Source organism: Entelurus aequoreus, linkage group LG09 (assembly GCF_033978785.1).
Source record: "Entelurus aequoreus isolate RoL-2023_Sb linkage group LG09, RoL_Eaeq_v1.1, whole genome shotgun sequence".
Classification (NCBI taxonomy): domain Eukaryota; kingdom Metazoa; phylum Chordata; class Actinopteri; order Syngnathiformes; family Syngnathidae; genus Entelurus; species Entelurus aequoreus.
This window is the reverse complement of record NC_084739.1, coordinates 63,595,174-63,612,811: the sequence shown is the minus strand read 5'-3', so window position 1 is coordinate 63,612,811 and position 17,638 is coordinate 63,595,174. Positions and strand designations below refer to the sequence as shown.

The window sequence follows — 17,638 nt, the reverse complement described above, 5'->3', positions numbered from 1 at the left end:
CCCCAAAGTTACGTACGTGACATGCACATAGCGGCGCGCACGTACGGGCAAGCGATTAAATGTTTGGAAGCCGCAGCTGCGTACTCACGGTACCGCGTATCCAACTCAAAGTCCTCCTGGTAAGAGTGTCTGTTGTCCCATCTCCACAAGCATGCGTATCCAACTCAAAGTCCTCCTGGTAAGAGTTTTTGTTCTCCCAGTTCTCCACAGGCCAATGGTAAAGCTTGACTGTCATCGTTCGGGAATGTAAACAATGAAACACCGGCTACGACGTAGCCACTACGTGTTTGTGTTGCTGTAGCCGGCCGCTAATACACCGCTTCCCACCTACAGCTTTCTTCTTTGCTATCTCCATTGTTCATTAAACAAATTGCAAAAGATTCACCAACACAGATGTCCAGAATACTGTGGAATTTTGCGATGAAAACAGACGACTTAATAGCTGGCCACAATGGTGTCCCAAAATGTCCGCTACAATCCGTGACGTCACGCGCAAACGTCATCATACCGAGACGTTTTCAGCAGGATATTTCCCGGGAAATTTAAAATTGCACTTTACTAATCTAACCCGGCCGTATTGGCATGTGTTGCAATGTTAAGATTTCATCGATGATATATAAACTATCAGACTGCGTGGTCGGTAGTAGTGGGTTTCAGCAGGCCTTTAACTTACTGTGTTAGCCTATCTTAATGAAACATCTTGGCACTAGATGTCACCAAAAAACATCTATTTTTGGTGACATCTTAAGTCCATTCCAAATGGTTAATAATAAATAGATTAACGTTTATCATTCCTACCATTGTTCTCTGCTTGACTAACGTCACTTGATCAAACATTTTATAACATTCCACACTACAAAATAAAGTAAAACAAATAATTCCAAAAAATAATACATGTGCTGATAACGTATTGGATCAATATTGATATCACACAATACTGCTTTTTGGAAACACACACTTGTATAAAGTCAGGTGTGGACAAAAGAAACAAAGCTGCATGTTCCCAGAGGTGCTTATTAAATGCATTTTTTCTAAATTCGAGAATCAAGGCTTTGTAGGATTGTGGGACCTCTGAGACTCTTGTTAGAAAATAGTCCAATATTCTTAGCCAGCAGTTCACGGAATATACCTAGAAAGATAGATGGAATTGGGAAACTAGACTTTGGCTTAAATGCATTAGGGAACATCCCAGTTATTGAATGTCACATAAAGGGGAGCCACAGTTATCTATGATCTGGTTTGTGACGGACATTTTCACCCAAATCCCTCCCCTATTGTCGGCTGTCAAAAAGACAACAAAATATTTGACCAGTTGAAGCCGATGATGTTGGCTGCCTTTCTATAAAAATAGTCTAATTATTTAACCGACATGAAAATGACATACATGTGCAGTGAGAGACATGTTGTCGATCGCCTGTGGTGAAACGAATGCCTCCTGCACGGTAACTCAGCAAGACAGCAGGTCACTACCAGGTCGATACTTGAAGGTGACGTCAACCACTGCTGGTTGAACACAACATTGCAGCTTTTAAGGATACACAACATTAAATAAGAAAATTCAACACAGGTGCTAATGTTGACAAGCCACAGTCTTCATTTGACTGTTCCTTTTGTCAATGCGTCCGACCGATGTTCATCGCAGTTTGGTCTTCACAGTTTCCTGCACGTTAAAGCAGCTTGAGGACTCGTTTACACTGCTAAAATGTGTCAGAAGTTGAGTATGATGCACACATGATGCACACATGCTGCAGGAAAAAACAACAGCATGACAGAAATGCTGGAAGGTCACAGCACAAAACGGAAGTTAGCCAGGCATCCAGGAGTGGCAGACATGAGAGGTACACTATATTAAATGATGAGAATCAGGTGCCCTACTCACTTCGCCCGGTGTATAAAATCAAGCACTTAGGCATGAAGACTGTTTCTACAAACATTGGTGAAAGAATGGGTCGCTCTCAGTGATTTCCAGCATGGGACTGTCATAGGATGCCACCTGTGCAACAAATCCAGTCGTGAAATTTCCTCGCTCCTAAATATTCCAAAGTCAACTTTATTATAAGAAAAGTGAAGAGTTTGGAACAACAGCAAGTCAGCCACCATGTGGTAGGCCACATAAACTGACAGAGAGGGGTCAGCGGATGCTGAAGCGCATAGTGCAAAGACTTTCTGCACAGCCAGTTGCTACAGAGCTCCAAACTTCATGTGACCTTCCAATTAGCCCACGTACAGTAAGCAGAGAGCTTCATGGAATGAGTTTCCATGGCCGAGCAGCTACATCTATCTAAGCCATACATCACCAACAGTGTTGGGTTAGTTCCTGAAAACCAGTAACTAGTTACAGTTACTAGTTACTTTATTTCAAAAGTAACTCAGTTACTAACTCAGTTACTTACACCAAAAAGTAATGCATTACTGTGAAAAGTAACTATTTAGTTACTTATTTTTTTCTTATTTTTTTTTAAGGCTCCATTAATGCCCTTTTAGCCTTCATTTCAGTACTGTTATTGCACTGGAGAATAATACAATCTGTTGATCAACTTGAAATGCATTTGCATCACTGAACTCTGCTAAGCAATGTGGTCTACATACAACACACAAAGACAAAGATATGTTTCAAGGGGCCAATTTATTTCAGGCCAGAACAAATTGACAAAACTATTTTAAATAGCTGAAACATAACATACATAAGTAACAAACAGCATAATAACAGCATAGCTGTAAACCTGGCTTCACCCAAGGAAGGCACACATGACATACACAAAGCCTAACCAGGCATTTCTTTTCTCTCAAGGAATTCGGAAATAAAATCATGTATTCAGGAGATCAACACTGTACTGAAGCCCAGAACACTCTACACATTTCCCCAGTTTTAGTTTAGAGATAAGGAAAGAGTGCCATGGCCCACTAGGATCCCTCTTTATGTTTGTGAACTTTATAGTCTATACATTTAGAGTGATGTGATAATCAAACACTCTAGAATTCTAGAATGAAAGAGTATATAAGAGAATTGACGGAGTGTGTGTACCTTCAGTGATGAATGATGACAGAGGCAGAGTTTGGAGTGTCTTCTTTAGCTTGCTTTCCATGTTTATGTACTCACTGTCCAGGTACTTGGAACACGTTTTCCATGCCATTTGCTGTTTGACGCCGGTATCATGCTAATTAGCTGCCTGAAAGTGGGTGACTCCACTGTACAAATAGCCTGCATGTCTTCTAGCACATACACTGTAATGGCTCTATCAATGTTGTCCTGGCTAGCAGTCCCTCCGTTAAAATCCTTAAGTGGAGCTGAAGTGGCATCGGAGTCTGTGTCTCTCTTTACTAGCTTCGTCAAAGCATGTTGCTTATATAGCTGTTTCAGCAGATTTGAATTGCTGTTTTGGGCAGTATTCCCGGGCGCGGTTACTGCTGCTGCTCACTGCTCCCCTCACCTCCCAGGGGGTTATCAAGGGTGATGGGTCAAATGCAGAGAATAATTTCGCCACACCTAGTGTGTGTGTGACAATCATTGGCACTTTAACTTTAAGTAGATGGGATCTTTGATCCAAGACACAACTTACATTTAACTAAAATGTTCTTTTCTTCGTGCTCGACAAAAGAAAAGTATTGAGAATGTCTCCATGTTAAGAAACTCGACTTCTGGCTTCTCCATGATGTCTTGTTAGTTGTTATGAGAGTAGCGTATGTGTGTGTGTGTGTGGCCCTTTAAGATATGACAGCAAGTGAGGTGAGTGACGTCAGTGAGTGAGTGGGCGAGAGAAGTGAGGGAGCGGCAACAGTGAGTGCGTGCAGGTGATCTAGCTTGGTGGATGGCTGAGTACCATCCACCAATAAAGTCACAAAGTTGCAACAAACCGCCAGCCTCGTCATTCACCCTCGAGTCCGGAGCTGTAAAGACCCACTGCCGGGTAAAGTGAAGGTTGTTAGCCCTGAAGTACCGTATTTTCCGCACCATAAGCCGCACCTAAAAACCACAATTTTTCTCAAAAGCAGACAGTGCGGCTAATAACCCGGTGCGCCTTATATATGGATTAATATTCATATTTATTTTCATAAAGTTTAGGTCTCGCAACTACGGTAAACAGCCGCCATCTTTTTTCCCCGTAAAAGAGGAAGCGCTTCTTCTTCTACGGTAAGCAACCGCCCCCATAGAAGAGGAAGCGCTTCTTCTTCTACTGTAAGCAACCGCCAAGGTGAGCACCCGCCCCCGTAGAAGAAGAAGCGCGCGGATATTACGTTTCATTTCATTTGTGTATTTCTGTAAAGACCACAAAATGTCTCCTCCTAAGAGATACGCGTACAAGGTTCCACTGACTTTTGATATTCATGTGAACCGCACTGTGGATACAACGGGAGCACGTACGGTGAATATTCGCACCACAGGGAATGAGAAGTCGTCCTTCACCGTGAGCTAGCTAGCTTGCCATGCTAACGGCCAGAAACTTTCACCCACGGTGATATTCAAAAGGAAGACCTTGCCAAAAGAGAACTTTCCAGCCGGCGTCATCATAAAAGCTAACTCGAAGGGATGGATGGATAAAGAAAAGATGAGCGAGTGGTTGATAGACGTTTACGCGAAGAGACCGGGTGACTTTTTTCACGCAGCGCCGTTCCTGTTGATCTACGACTGCATGCGCGTCCACATCACAAATGGTGTCAAAAAACAAGTGAAGCACACCGAAGAAGAAGAATTCGAGGGATTTGTGGATGAGTAATAACTTCAAAAAGTGAGCTTTAAATGTTTGTTTTGTGTGTCGTGTGACACTAACGTATGAGCAACGTTGAGTTATTGATGTTGCTATTGCTCTGCACTATTTTGAGTGTTACTATTTTTGTGATTGCACATTTGCACATTACATTTTGGGAGTGAACAGAGTTGTTAGAACGCTGGTTTGTAATATATTATTAAAGTTTGACTGACCTATCTGACTGTTTTGTTGACATTCCCTTTAGCGTAGCGTAGGTGCGGCTAATGGCACGGGGCGGCTAATAGGTAAACAAAGTTTTGAAATATTCCGTTCATTAAACGTGCGGCTAATAACACGGGGCGCCTTATGGTGCGGAAAATACGGTACATCGGCCCTGGAGGAACGTCTCCCCTGCGCTCCTCAACTACGGTCTGGGAGCCCCCTCCCCCCGCCCCCACCCACACAAAGCACGCCTTTTCTTTTCCTTGTGACACAGAAGGACGACACCGCAGCGCTCCAATAAAACACACTCAGATCTTCTGATTCTAGCCGATACTACATAAAAAATAACGTAAAATAACGCAGTAACGCATCATGTAGTAACGGTAACTGAGTTACTGAATATAAAAAATAACGCGTTAGATTACTAGTTACCGCCAAAAATAACGGCGTTACAGTAACGCGTTACAGAGTAACGCATTAGTCCCAACACTGATCACCAAGTCCAATGCAAAGCGTGGGATGCAGTGGTGTAAAGCATGTCGCCACTGGACTCTAGAGCAGTGGAGACGCCTTCTCTGGACTGATGAATCACGCTTTTCCATCTGGCAATCTGATGGACAAGTCTGGGTTTGGAGGTTGCCAGGAGAACCCTACATTTCGGACTGCATTGTGCCGGGTGTGAAATTTGGTGGAGGACGAATTATGGTGTGGGGTTGTTTTTCAGGAGTTGGGCTTGGCCCCTTAGTTCCAGTGAAAGGAACTTTGAATGCTCCAGGATACCAAAACATTTTGAACAATTCCATGGGATGCCACTTCAAGTTCACATGTGAGTAAAAGCAGGTGGCCAAATATGTTTGGCAATATAGTGTATATGAGTGCCATGCCCGCAGGCAAGATGACCTAAAGGAATACAATTGCATCATTTCTTGTTTGCTTCGTTTTGTGGTGTTTGTGTGTTTTTTGGTTGTGACTCTTTTCTGTGTTTGGAGCAATGCTGCACGTTTGGCCAACATAAAATATTCCCCAAGGACCGGTAGTCAGGGGCGTAGCACCAAATTCTGTAACCCCATCCCACCCTAAACCCAATGTCACCGCCCCACACACACAATATTAATAATGTTTACATACACTACAACAATAATTATTGCATGGATTTTGTTGAAACCAGCTTTTTAAAACAGATGTAAAAACCATAATTACATTTTTGACTTTTCAAAAATGGGATACTTCGATTATTTCTAGATAAACACCCCTAAATAATTTGGTTTTGTGCCAACAAATTCAATATATAGTAGCCAGAATTTGAATTTAAATAATCATATAACCTGCCATTTTTAACTTAAATATGATTCAGAGTCTTCTGATGTATTTAGCATGTAGAGTATAGATTAGCTGATAAAAATCATACAAATCATAATACAGTGGAACCTCGATGTACTCTATTAGCCTCTATTTGTGACCTTTTCGGTCTGCGAACCTTTAGATCAATCAATCAATCTAAATCACATGAAGCCACATATGTATCTGTGTGCGACCAATGTCTCGATGTACGAATGCTTCATTCATTTATTAATTCATTTTGTGTGCCGCTGGAAGCCCTACGACATCACTTCCTGTACACGTCCTGGCACGGTCCCTATGTTACGTACTGTTTACATATATGCGAGGTGCACACCCCGGCGGCAGAGACAATGGCACACGGATCGGCTGGAAAATATGGAAGAAACAAGTCCACAGTTGCAACCATTATCAAAAAAGGACGTTTATGTGATTGCTGACTTGCCAAAAGGGTTAAGCATCTTCGCAAGAGCGGAGAGAGAGTGCAAGACCAAGTCGAAAAACTGTTGCATGTGTGGATGAATGAGAATCAGCTCGCAGGCTAACATTTGTGAAAAGGCTCGCCATTTATATGGTCTTGCTGTCCAAAAGTGACCCGTGTGGAACCAGCACAAAATAACTATTTTAGTCCAGCCATGGGGGGTTGGAAAAGTTTAAAAAGATGAGCCGGCATTCACCGACTGTGGCGTGGTGAGGCTGCAAGCTCCGACAAAACTTTATCCAGCCCTTCAAGGCTTTTATCAGCAAAGGGGGCCTAAACTGCAGCACGTTTTTAACTCTGATGACACTGGGCCTTTTTGGGGGGAAAAAGATGCCTCAGCAGCTGAGGACAATGCACACCCAGGACACAAGCCAATGAAGGATTTATAACTAAACAACTCCCAGACTTTCAAAACAAATGCCACAAATATTCACAGACACAAAAATGTTTAGTTTTTTTACTGTAGCAACATGGTTGGTAACGCAAATGCATTGACAGTTGGCTGCTGTTGTGTTGGTTTTGGATACAAAATAAATTATGTTGGTTTGATTTATATACCGTAAATTTCGGACTATAAGTCACTATAAGATGAATCTGCTAATTTATTGAGTTTTCTTCGCTAACAGCAATTGGAAAAAAAATATATATATATAAAGCAAAAACACTTAGAGGGTGTTTCATTGTTTGTAGTATGATGCCATCTTTTGGAAGAAATTGCTCTCTGCCGGTGCTGCAGTGTCCTTCCATTAATAGCAGTGTTTTTTTAAATTTTTTAACCGGCGAGCAGTTTAGTCTTTTAGCGTTTCTAAGCGTATGGATTCATCATTCATCACTCCAAACGTTTATAAGTTTTACAGCATAACTAAAACTGTTTATACAAACTAAACCGTCCCATGTGTGATGTCTGTAGGAGTGTTTTCATGCATATTTGTATGTGCTATCGTAATGTAATGACGCAAAAGTTGTTAGCATTACCTAATAGGCTAACACATTTACAAGTTTCTGTGTTAGTATTATTAACTTACAATGACACTCTTTTCATATTGTTTCAGTTTCATAAATTCCTCAGTAAGTTCATCAAGATGTCCCCGTAGAGTTATTGAGTCTGTTTAGCTAATTGGAGAGCTGTTTTGTTTGATCAGCCATTTTACTGCCGTGTTACAGGCACTGTTTTGAAACAATTACGGTATGTAAATAAGCTTTTACAGAATTTTTCTGTGTCAATGACTCTATTCACAACGTATATATCTGCAGCTTACAGTCCTGTGCAGTTAATATATGGAAAATGATTATATATACTGTATATATATGTATATGTATATTTAAAAAAAAAATAGGGACTTTTATCGAGACTAGAACCAGTTATTCATGTTTACATTGTTTCTAATGAGGAACTAGACAAACGTTTAGGTTTGACAACCATGTTCAAGAACCAGTTAAGTTCGTAAATTGAGGTTCCACTGTAATACATTGTTAGTGTTATGATTATATTAGGGTAAAGTTTCCCCCTGACTTTAAAACCTAGTGTGGCCTCTGTTTCTAACTTTGAGGGTCTTTGAACTCTCCACAGTTATCGGCAGTGAGATGCAAAAGTGAAACTTGTACATTACTTTCCCTTATGCCGCCACATGTAGGTTTATCATATGTTTACCTTTCTTCTATCACTTCATCATGGTTCTAAACGGCAGGTGCTGCGTCTGTATTGAGTTGTGTTATTACTTTCTGACATTTACTGTATATTTTAACAAATCAATCTCACAACCTTAACACTGCTAGTGACGAACTGATGATGTTACATCCTGTTAAAGGCCAGCAGCCACATTAACTGTAAGGCAGCTCCATTAAAGTAATGGGCCTGATAATCACGGCGATAGTTTGCTGTCAGCAGCAGCTGCCGCAGCAGTCAGCTATGGATGATGAGCCAGCAGGTCTGAATATTTGTACAATTCCCTGCAGGAGACATTAAGTATAACCCCTAGAGACATACTGCAGTGCCACACACACACACACACACACACACACACACACACACATGCATTTACTTTGTGAAGATACAAATTCTGCTCTTTGTATCGCCACAGAGAATAAAATAACTGCAGTGATATCCCACAGCCATCTAGATAGTTTAAATGTTTTAGCATGTAACAAGCCTTAAAAGCACTCTGAGATTATTCAATATTCATGTTGGAAAGTCGCTGGAATTAAGAAGCACCATTTAGTTTGGTTGATCTTTGACCTCAGCGACCCAGCAGTATTATGGTTCATGCATGAGCATACATCACATGGAATCATCCATTGGGTTCAAAGTGTATTTCCAAAAGAGGGGATGTAAATTATGCAGAGAGAATGAGGGCTTGAGAGGGCAGCATCTGATGGCAGAAGAGACATCATCCCATGCGTACCAATGTACTGTGTACGGATGTGCTTGGATGCCTCACAGGTTAACTCATATTTGACTTGGAATGTTGCAAGGACTATTAACGAACAAACAGTTCAACGTTTGGTTTTATTGTGTGTTGGTTTTATTCATTTAGATTTGACAGATCATTTTTGAAACATTAATAGCCGCAAATTTCCGTGCTTTAAATATTCATTTGATGGACTGGTGTTGTTATTAACACCACAATGTGCATACTAGCGGTCCTCGTGTTACGACACTTTATGCTACGTTTTATGGTGACGACAGTGTTTAAAAGGAAAAATAATTAGCTATGACAGAAAACTTACAGTGTCTCATGTTGCTACACTGAGGAAGGACAACGTCACATTTGTTTTATTTCACTTTTTTCCCCTTTTCAATGTCTTCCTGACGTGAGGTCTACTCTCCTGATGGCACAGCGTCAAAGAAGAACACAACCCAGTCTGTCACGACCATGGTCCCACATTCCATTGGACTTCATTACAGGCCTTCCAGCTTCCCGGGGCTACTCTTTCATTCTCAATTTGATCGACTGATTTTCAAGGATGGCAAACTTCCTTCCCCTGTCTAAACTACCTACATCCCTGGAGACTGCTCAACTACTGGTCAAGCACGTTTTCCGCATTCATGGTGTCCCTCTGGACCTGGTCTCTGACAGGGGATCCTAATTCGCTTTCCAAGTATTGAAGGCTTTTTGCAAGGCGTTAGGGGCCACCCGGAGCCTTTTGTCAAGATATCTTCCCCAGACCAACGGCCAGACGGAGTAGGCTGACCAGGACCTGGAGGCGGCACTTCACCAACACCCTTTGTCCTGGTCCTCACACCTCCTTTGAGTGGAGTACGCTCACAATTCCCTCACCTCCTTGGCCACAGGTATATGTCCTTTTAAAGTCGTCTACGGTTACCAGCCGCCTCTTTTTCCTTCCCAGGAGTCGGAATTGGCAATTCCATCCGTCCACCAACACATTCGCCAAGCCTATCGGGTGTGGCGGGATACAACAGCAGCTTTGTCCCGGACGGCTGCCATAGGCTGGCAGCTCGCCACAGGGTACCATCCCCCACTTATCAACCTGGACAAGTGGACTGGCTGTCATCTCCGGGTTTAACGTTGGCTGTCATGATCTGGCAGATTTCTGCTTTTTTACGATGCAGTGCCTGGTTTTCGGGCTACGGGGCGTAGCCACACTCGAGCACACCTGATACCCATTTCTGCCTGACTACATAAGCTTTCCAGTCCATTCCCTTGGCGCCAGTTGATTCCTGTTGCTACCCCCTCCCAGTACATCTCCTCCTTCCTGTAGTGTAAACTTGTTTCTCTGCACACCTTTTGTGTGCGACCTCCGTTTATGCACACATTTTGTGTCTATCCCTAATTGTTTTTCCCCACTCCTTTTTGAATGCGCTTTTGGTTATTATTCTTTTTTATTTTCGTCTCTGCGTTGTGGTCCTACTCCGGCTCAGGCCGATCGTGACAAGCACATTATTAACATAAATATTATAATAGTTGGAAAAAAAATGTAGCAGAACAAACCAACACAAACGTAGCACATATGTTTGGGACAAGTTTGGGGAGATTTTGACAAGGTTGGGGGCATACTTGCCAACCCTCCCGAATTTCCCGGGAGACTCCCGAATTTCAGTGCCTCTCCCGAAAATCTCCCGGACAACCATTCTCCTGAATTTCCCCCCGATTTCCAGCTGGACCTGAGTGAGGACAGCCTGTCGTCACGTCCACTTTATCTCCATATAAACAGCGTGCCGGCCCAGTCACGTTATAACATCTACGGCTTTTGGAGCTCAGTGCGCAACTGCACACACAACAGGAAGGAGACTATTATATTTGTCTCCGTTATCCATAGGTTTATCTATAACCCATAAAGTAGGCAGGCACAGAGCTATTTCTCAGCGTGTGTTTATTCCAGCCGGCATGTTAATACACTGACACACAACATTCCGGATTCCCATCATGCATTGCTTCAAAACTACAGCAAGTAGTAATGTCCAAAAAAAGATAGTGACAGAGAATAGAACGAGGATGGACAATTCAACCCTAAACTCACTCCTTTCCTGCAAATTTAATTTCACCTATGCTCCTTCAAAGGCTGTGCTACTGGCTGCAAAGCATTGCACTTTCAAATACAACAATGAGTAGAGAGGAGTGTTATGTGTGTGTATATGTGTAAATAAATGAACACTGAAATTCAAGTATTCGTATTATATATATATAATAAATACTTGAAATTCAGTGCAAATTCAAGTATTTCTTTTATATATAAAAAAAATAAATATATATATATATATAAACAAAAAAGAAATACTTGAATTTCAGTGAATTCTAGCTATAAATATACTCCGACCCCTTAACCCCGCCCCGCCGACCCCGACCCCGCCTACCTCAACCCCCCCCCCCCCCAATTTCCCGAATTCGGAGGTCTCAAGGTTGGCAAGTATGGTTGGGGGGCTTCTACAGAGTAATAAAAACTATAAAATATTAAAAACATAAAAATTGTAATAACATTTTTGCAGCACAAACCAGCACAAATGTAGAACAAACGAATGGGACAAATTTGAGGAGGTTTTGACGACGTTGGCGGCTGCCTATGATTAATAATACGTTAACATAAAACTATAAAACGTTAATAACATAACTATAACAGTTAGAAAAAAAATTGGCAGCGCAAACGTTTGGGGCACATTTGGGGAGATTTTGGCAATGTTGATAGATGACGTCACTGGTCAGAAAATGTATTTTAGAATAACTTAAAAATCGTAACGGCACAAATTAACAATTTTTACAGCACAAACAAATGGCAGTGTTATTTTAATATTTGCTAGGATAAAGGGGGCCAACTTCACACAGGTCTAATAAACTTGTTCAAAAAGAGGATAAATGACCCTGATCAATGATAAAGATAGTGTCTTTGAACAAATGAATAGAACAGTGTAAAGCAGTGTAGTGATCTCATTATTAAACTTTCAGTAAACTCACCAAAGAAATAATAATCTTATTTTTATTTGTTAAAAACCACAAATGCCAGCATTGGCTGAACAAACAAAACAACAGGATTGGAGCCAATAGACTTTCAGTTGATGATTCCCTTGAAAAGGTGTAATAGAATCCATTTATCAGCAGGTCCTTTAAGGCACCTCAGTGATGGTTGTCAGGACGATGAGTGGCTTCATAAAATCAAGCGCCAAAAGGGTCCGCAGTGATTTAAGGCTCGCAGTATCGATCTAAGCTGTCTAAACACAGAAGTACAATTGACTGCGTCATATAACAGCGTTTGTAGCCTATTCAAGCTGTGTGTGTCTACGTTTAGAGCAGGCCACCGGCTTGAAGCATGACTCATGCTGTCAATAGCAGGGATAAAATATACGTACAGGGTAAGTTACACGCGCACAAACACCACGGTAGGAATTGGAAGCACAAATAAAACATCTTGTGTCAAAGATAAGTAGGAAGATTTGATTAGATGAAATAGATTAGATAGCTGCAGTCTAAATACAAACAGCTCTCACTGACCCGAGTGCAGTTGTTGGCTTTGGGCTCCAACTCTGTCACCTTGGTGATTTGCTTGAGGAAGTCGGACTCCTGCATGCCCGGCTGGGAGCCCCGCCTCTTGAACTGCGCCCTCGGATTAGCCAGGATCACGTGGAGGTTCACAGCAAAACCTGCAAGGAAGGGAGAAGCACAGAGGAAGGTGTGATGGAAGCACGAGGTTAGACATGCATTAAAAAACCATTATGAGGCTATTATAATCACAGCAGTAAATGATCGCACACTTTAGTGTATCTAATGACTATGATAAGAAATTAATTTACCACAGGGGTGAGCCATTCCCCTGTGATAATTGCACTATGGAAATGAAACGATTTGGAGCCGCGAAGGAAGACTGATAATGATTCAGAGGTGATACATAACAGAGCTTTGAACATGTTTTTCTTCACACTACTTAAATGAAACCTTGTTAGAGTACTAAAAAGAACGATACAATTCACAACAAAGAAAACACCTTTTAAAGAGAAATAAACAAGTCAATAAATGAAAAACTTAACAAAAACTATTATTATGGAGGGTTATGTAACGTGGTGGTCGCATGGTGATGCGCGGATTGTTCTTCCAAGCGATGCACCAGGAACTCCGGAGACAAAGGTGCAGGTAGGAAATGATTTATTTCTATAAATCATTCAAAAACATACAAAAACGAACAAAACGAGCGTGCCTATAGCACGGGAAGCTAACGGAATAGCTCACAAGGAAAACAAAGCATATGCACAAGAATACGCAAAAGGCAAAGCTTAGTTCAGGAATGCAGAGTAACACACGTAACCGTTGCATGAGAGCAAACAAAAGCACCAGCCTGAGTGAGGTGACAGGCAGGACTAAATAGCGCTCTGATTAGTGCCCGGGAACAGGTGAACGTCCCGAACACTAATCAGAGGCAGGTGAAAACAATCAGCACCCATGACAACCAAGAAACACAAAACAGGGGTGCTGAAACAGAACTTAAACCACAAGTGAATCAAAAACTAAATAAATGGTAACAAACTATGATCCGGGTAACGGATCATAACAGGTTATGGGTGAGTTACAATAAAAGTACATTTGTTTATTTAAATGTGTGTGTTGATTGACTATCTAGAGCAGGGATATTCAACTTCAATATTTTGGGGGCCACATTTCCAGAATGCTGGACTATTCCACCCGTCACTATTCCTTTTATTTTGTATATTCCTGAGAACCAGCATCTAGTCCTGCTTTAGTGTCCGCCCAGTGGGACAAAGATTGTGAATGAGCGCAAACAGGGCTCACTGCGTTAAGTTAATTCTACTGTTAAATAAACACGCTCAGGTGCTGAGAGCAACGTACAGAGTGAGGTGTCTTTCTCCCTGTTTGAAGCGAGAGACTAACAAACGTGTGCCATGTTCTTGAAATAGCTGCACACTTCTATATTCTGAAACACCTTTTCTGCAATATAGAACTGCAATCCAGACAACATAAACTTTTTTTTAGCACACTGATGGTGCGCTGTCCATGGAGGCGTACAGCACAGCAGTAAACGTCTGGAATTGTCCAAACACAAGAAAATGCTTATTTAAAGATGTTCTTTCAAATAGGAGATATATTATAACAATATATTCCTAAATGAAAAAAGAACGGCATTTAAAGAAATGCCAGCAGAAACCAAAACATATTAATTTAGTTTGTTTTAATGAGCCCCTTAAGTCATCCAGCAGCTATAAAATTAGAAAAGGATATTACTAAATAGACAATATGTCACCACACGATTGGATTTGATTCGATTCTTGGGGGTAACGATTCAATTTAAAATCAATACTTTTTTCATAACATTGAGTGCCAGTTATATGATTAACTACATTCCTCCATTAAATAGATAAACAGCTCTGATAAATTTCTATATTACCCAAAAGATAACTGGTTTTGTTAAAAAAAAGTCTAACCAAACATTTATTGAAGTCAAATACAAATAAGGCAAAAGAAGTATCCAACACTTCCCTTTTCTAAAGTAAATCTGTACAGCAGATATGATCTTCTACATCCATCCAATCCAATCCACTTTATTTTTTATAGCTCATTTAAACAACAAAAATGTTTCCAAAGTGCTGCACAACAATACATTAATACGATTTGCCTCGGTGGCTGGACAGGACAGTTTAAAAAAAATATACACTACCGTTCAAAAGTTTGGGGTCACATTGAAATGTCCTTATTTTTGAAGGAAAAGCACTGTACTTTTCAATGAAGATAACTTTAAACTAGTCCCAACTTTAAAGAAATACACTCTATACATTGCTAATGTGGTAAATGACTATTCTAGCGGCAAATGTCTGGTTTTTGGTGCAATATCTACATAGGTGTATAGAGGCCCATTTCCAACAACTATCACTCCAGTGTTCTAATGGTACAATGTGTTTGCTCATTGGCTCAGAAGGCTAATTGATGATTAGAAAACCCTTGTGCAATCATGTTCACACATCTGAAAACAGTTTAGCTCGTTACAGAAGCTACAAAACTCACCTTCCTTTGAGCAGATTGAGTTTCTGGAGCATCACATTTGTGGGGTCAATTAAACGCTCTATATGGCCAGAAAAAGAGAACTTTCATCTGAAACTCGACAGTCTATTCTTGTTCTTAGAAATGAAGGCTATTCCACAAAATTGTTTGGGTGGCCCCAAACTTTTGAACGGTAGTGTATATATTTTTTTTGAATTTATTTTATTCAAATAGATTTTTGAATTGTTGTAATCGATTAAGAATTGTTACAAATAAGAATTGTGATTAATTCAAAAATATGTTGGTTTTTTGACAACTTTAATGTCTAATATTTTCTATTTTTGACAGTCCAAATATGTTGACACACAAGCAGGAAGGAATATTATCTGTCCATTGTCTGTCATTGCAGCACGATCACCTCCTTTCTCACAGCCGCGTGTGTAACTATGTAGGTTTGCATAATGTTTTGAGACATGCTAAATAAAGATGCAAAATAGCACTCGCAGAGCAGTGTTAGCCTTGATTAATCACACACATATAATAGACAGCACCACAAGTTACAATTCTGAGCTTTGTAGGAAATATAAGAATTGTCTGTCATGTGCACTTTATCTGGCTCACATAACATGATGTAGACCAGTGTTTTTCAACCTTTTTTGAGCCGAGGCACATTTTTTTCATTGAAAAACTCCAAAGGCACACCACCAGCAGAAATCATTAAAATATGAAACTCGATATTGACAATAAAAAGTTGTCGGATATGACTTTAAACCATAACTAAGCATGCATCACTATAGCTCTTGTCTCAAAGTAGGTGTACTGTCACCACCTGTCACATCACACCCTGACTTATTTGGACTTTTTTGCTGTTATCCTGTGTGTAGTGTTTTACTTCTTGTCCTGTGCTCCTATTTTGGTGGCTTTTCCTGTTTTGTTGGTATTTTCCTGTAGCAGTTTCATGTCTTCCTTTAAGCGCTATTCCCCGCACCTGCTTTGTTTTAGCAAACAAGAATATTTCAGTTGTTTTTATCCTTCTTTGTGGGGACATTGTTGATCGTCATGTCATGTTCGGATGTACTTTGTGGACGCCGTCTGCTCCACACGCTGTAAGTCTTTGCTGTCGTCCAGCATTCTGTTTTTCTTCACTTTGTCGCCAGTTCAGTTTTAGTTTCGTTCTGCATAGCCTTCCCTAAGCTTCAATGCCTTTTTTTTTTAGGGCACTCACCTTTTGTTTATTTTTCAGTTTAAGCATTAGATACCTTTTTACCTGCACACTGCCTCCCGCTGTCGTCTGCATATTGTGATCACAATTAGCTACCTGCTGCCACCTACTGATATGGAAGAGTATTACATGGTTACTCTGCCGACACTCAACAACAACACACCATTTGCAGACTATAATTACTGCTTTGCAAAAAATATTTTATACCCCAAATAGGTGAAATTAAATAACCTCCCACGGCACACCAGACTGTATCTCACGGCACAGTGGTTGAAAAACACTGATGTAGACCACATACGTGCTAATTCATATTTTTATGGCCGGTCGGACGTGCCCCAAACACCTCTCTAGGGAGGCGTTTGGGTGGCATTCTGAGCAGATGCCCGAACCACCTCATCTGGCTCCTCTCGATGTGGAGGAGCAGCGGCTTTACTTTGACTTCCTCCCGGATGACAGAGCTTGTCACCATATCTCTAAGGGAGGGCCCCGCCACCCGGCGGAGGAAACTTATTTCGGCCGCTTGTACCCGTGATCTTGTCCTTTTGGTCATAACCCAAAGCTCATGACCATAAGTGAGGATGGGAACGTAGATCGACCGGTAAATTGAGAGCTTTGCCTTGCGGCTCAGCTCCTTCTTCACCACAACGGATCGATACAGCGCCTGCATTACTGAAGACGCCGCACCGATCCGCCTGTGGATCTCACGATCCACTTTTCCCTCACTCGTGAGCAAGACTCCTAGGTACTTGAACTCCTCTACTTGGGGCAAGATCTCCTACCCAACTTGGAGATGGCACTCCACCCTTTCCCGGGCGAGAACCATGAACTCGGACATGGAGGTGCTGATTCTCATCCCAGTCGCTTCACACTCGGCTGCGAACCGATCCAGTGAGAGCTGAAGATCCTGGCCAGTTGAAGCCATCAGGACCACATCATCTGCAAAAAGCAGAGACCGAATCCGGCAGCCACCAAACCGGATCCCCTCAACGCCCTGACTGCGCCTAGAAATCCTGTCCAAAAAAAATCCTTCAAGTGTCTGACATAAGCAGTTGAGAAACTTTTCATATAGGCGCACAGTGTGTGTGTGTGTGCTTTCTAAAGGCGGGGCCTGTTGCATAGTGACGCGTGACATCATCGAGGGTTTCAACAGAGCTGTGTTTGTTAGCTTTAGCAGTTAGCAGCGACAGTTTGTTTAATATTTTCACCGGACTGTGTTACCTGTGGTTAATAAATAGACTGAATGTGCTTCGAT

At 41.4% G+C, this 17,638-nt stretch overlaps 1 protein-coding gene across 2 annotated transcripts in view; it reads right to left on the bottom strand.

The window, feature by feature from the left end:
- The window catches only part of LOC133656923 (galactosylgalactosylxylosylprotein 3-beta-glucuronosyltransferase 2-like), an 87,445-nt gene that overhangs the window by 25,528 nt on the left and 44,279 nt on the right, over window positions 1–17,638 (bottom strand). Inside the window, exon 2 of one of the 2 annotated variants that reach the window (XM_062057784.1) lies at window positions 12,711–12,820. In XM_062057784.1, coding sequence (XP_061913768.1) covers window positions 12,711–12,820 — 110 coding nt within the window. Of the gene's footprint in view, window positions 1–12,671; window positions 12,821–17,638 lie in introns of both variants that reach the window. The other variant, XM_062057783.1, reaches the window with a different exon arrangement.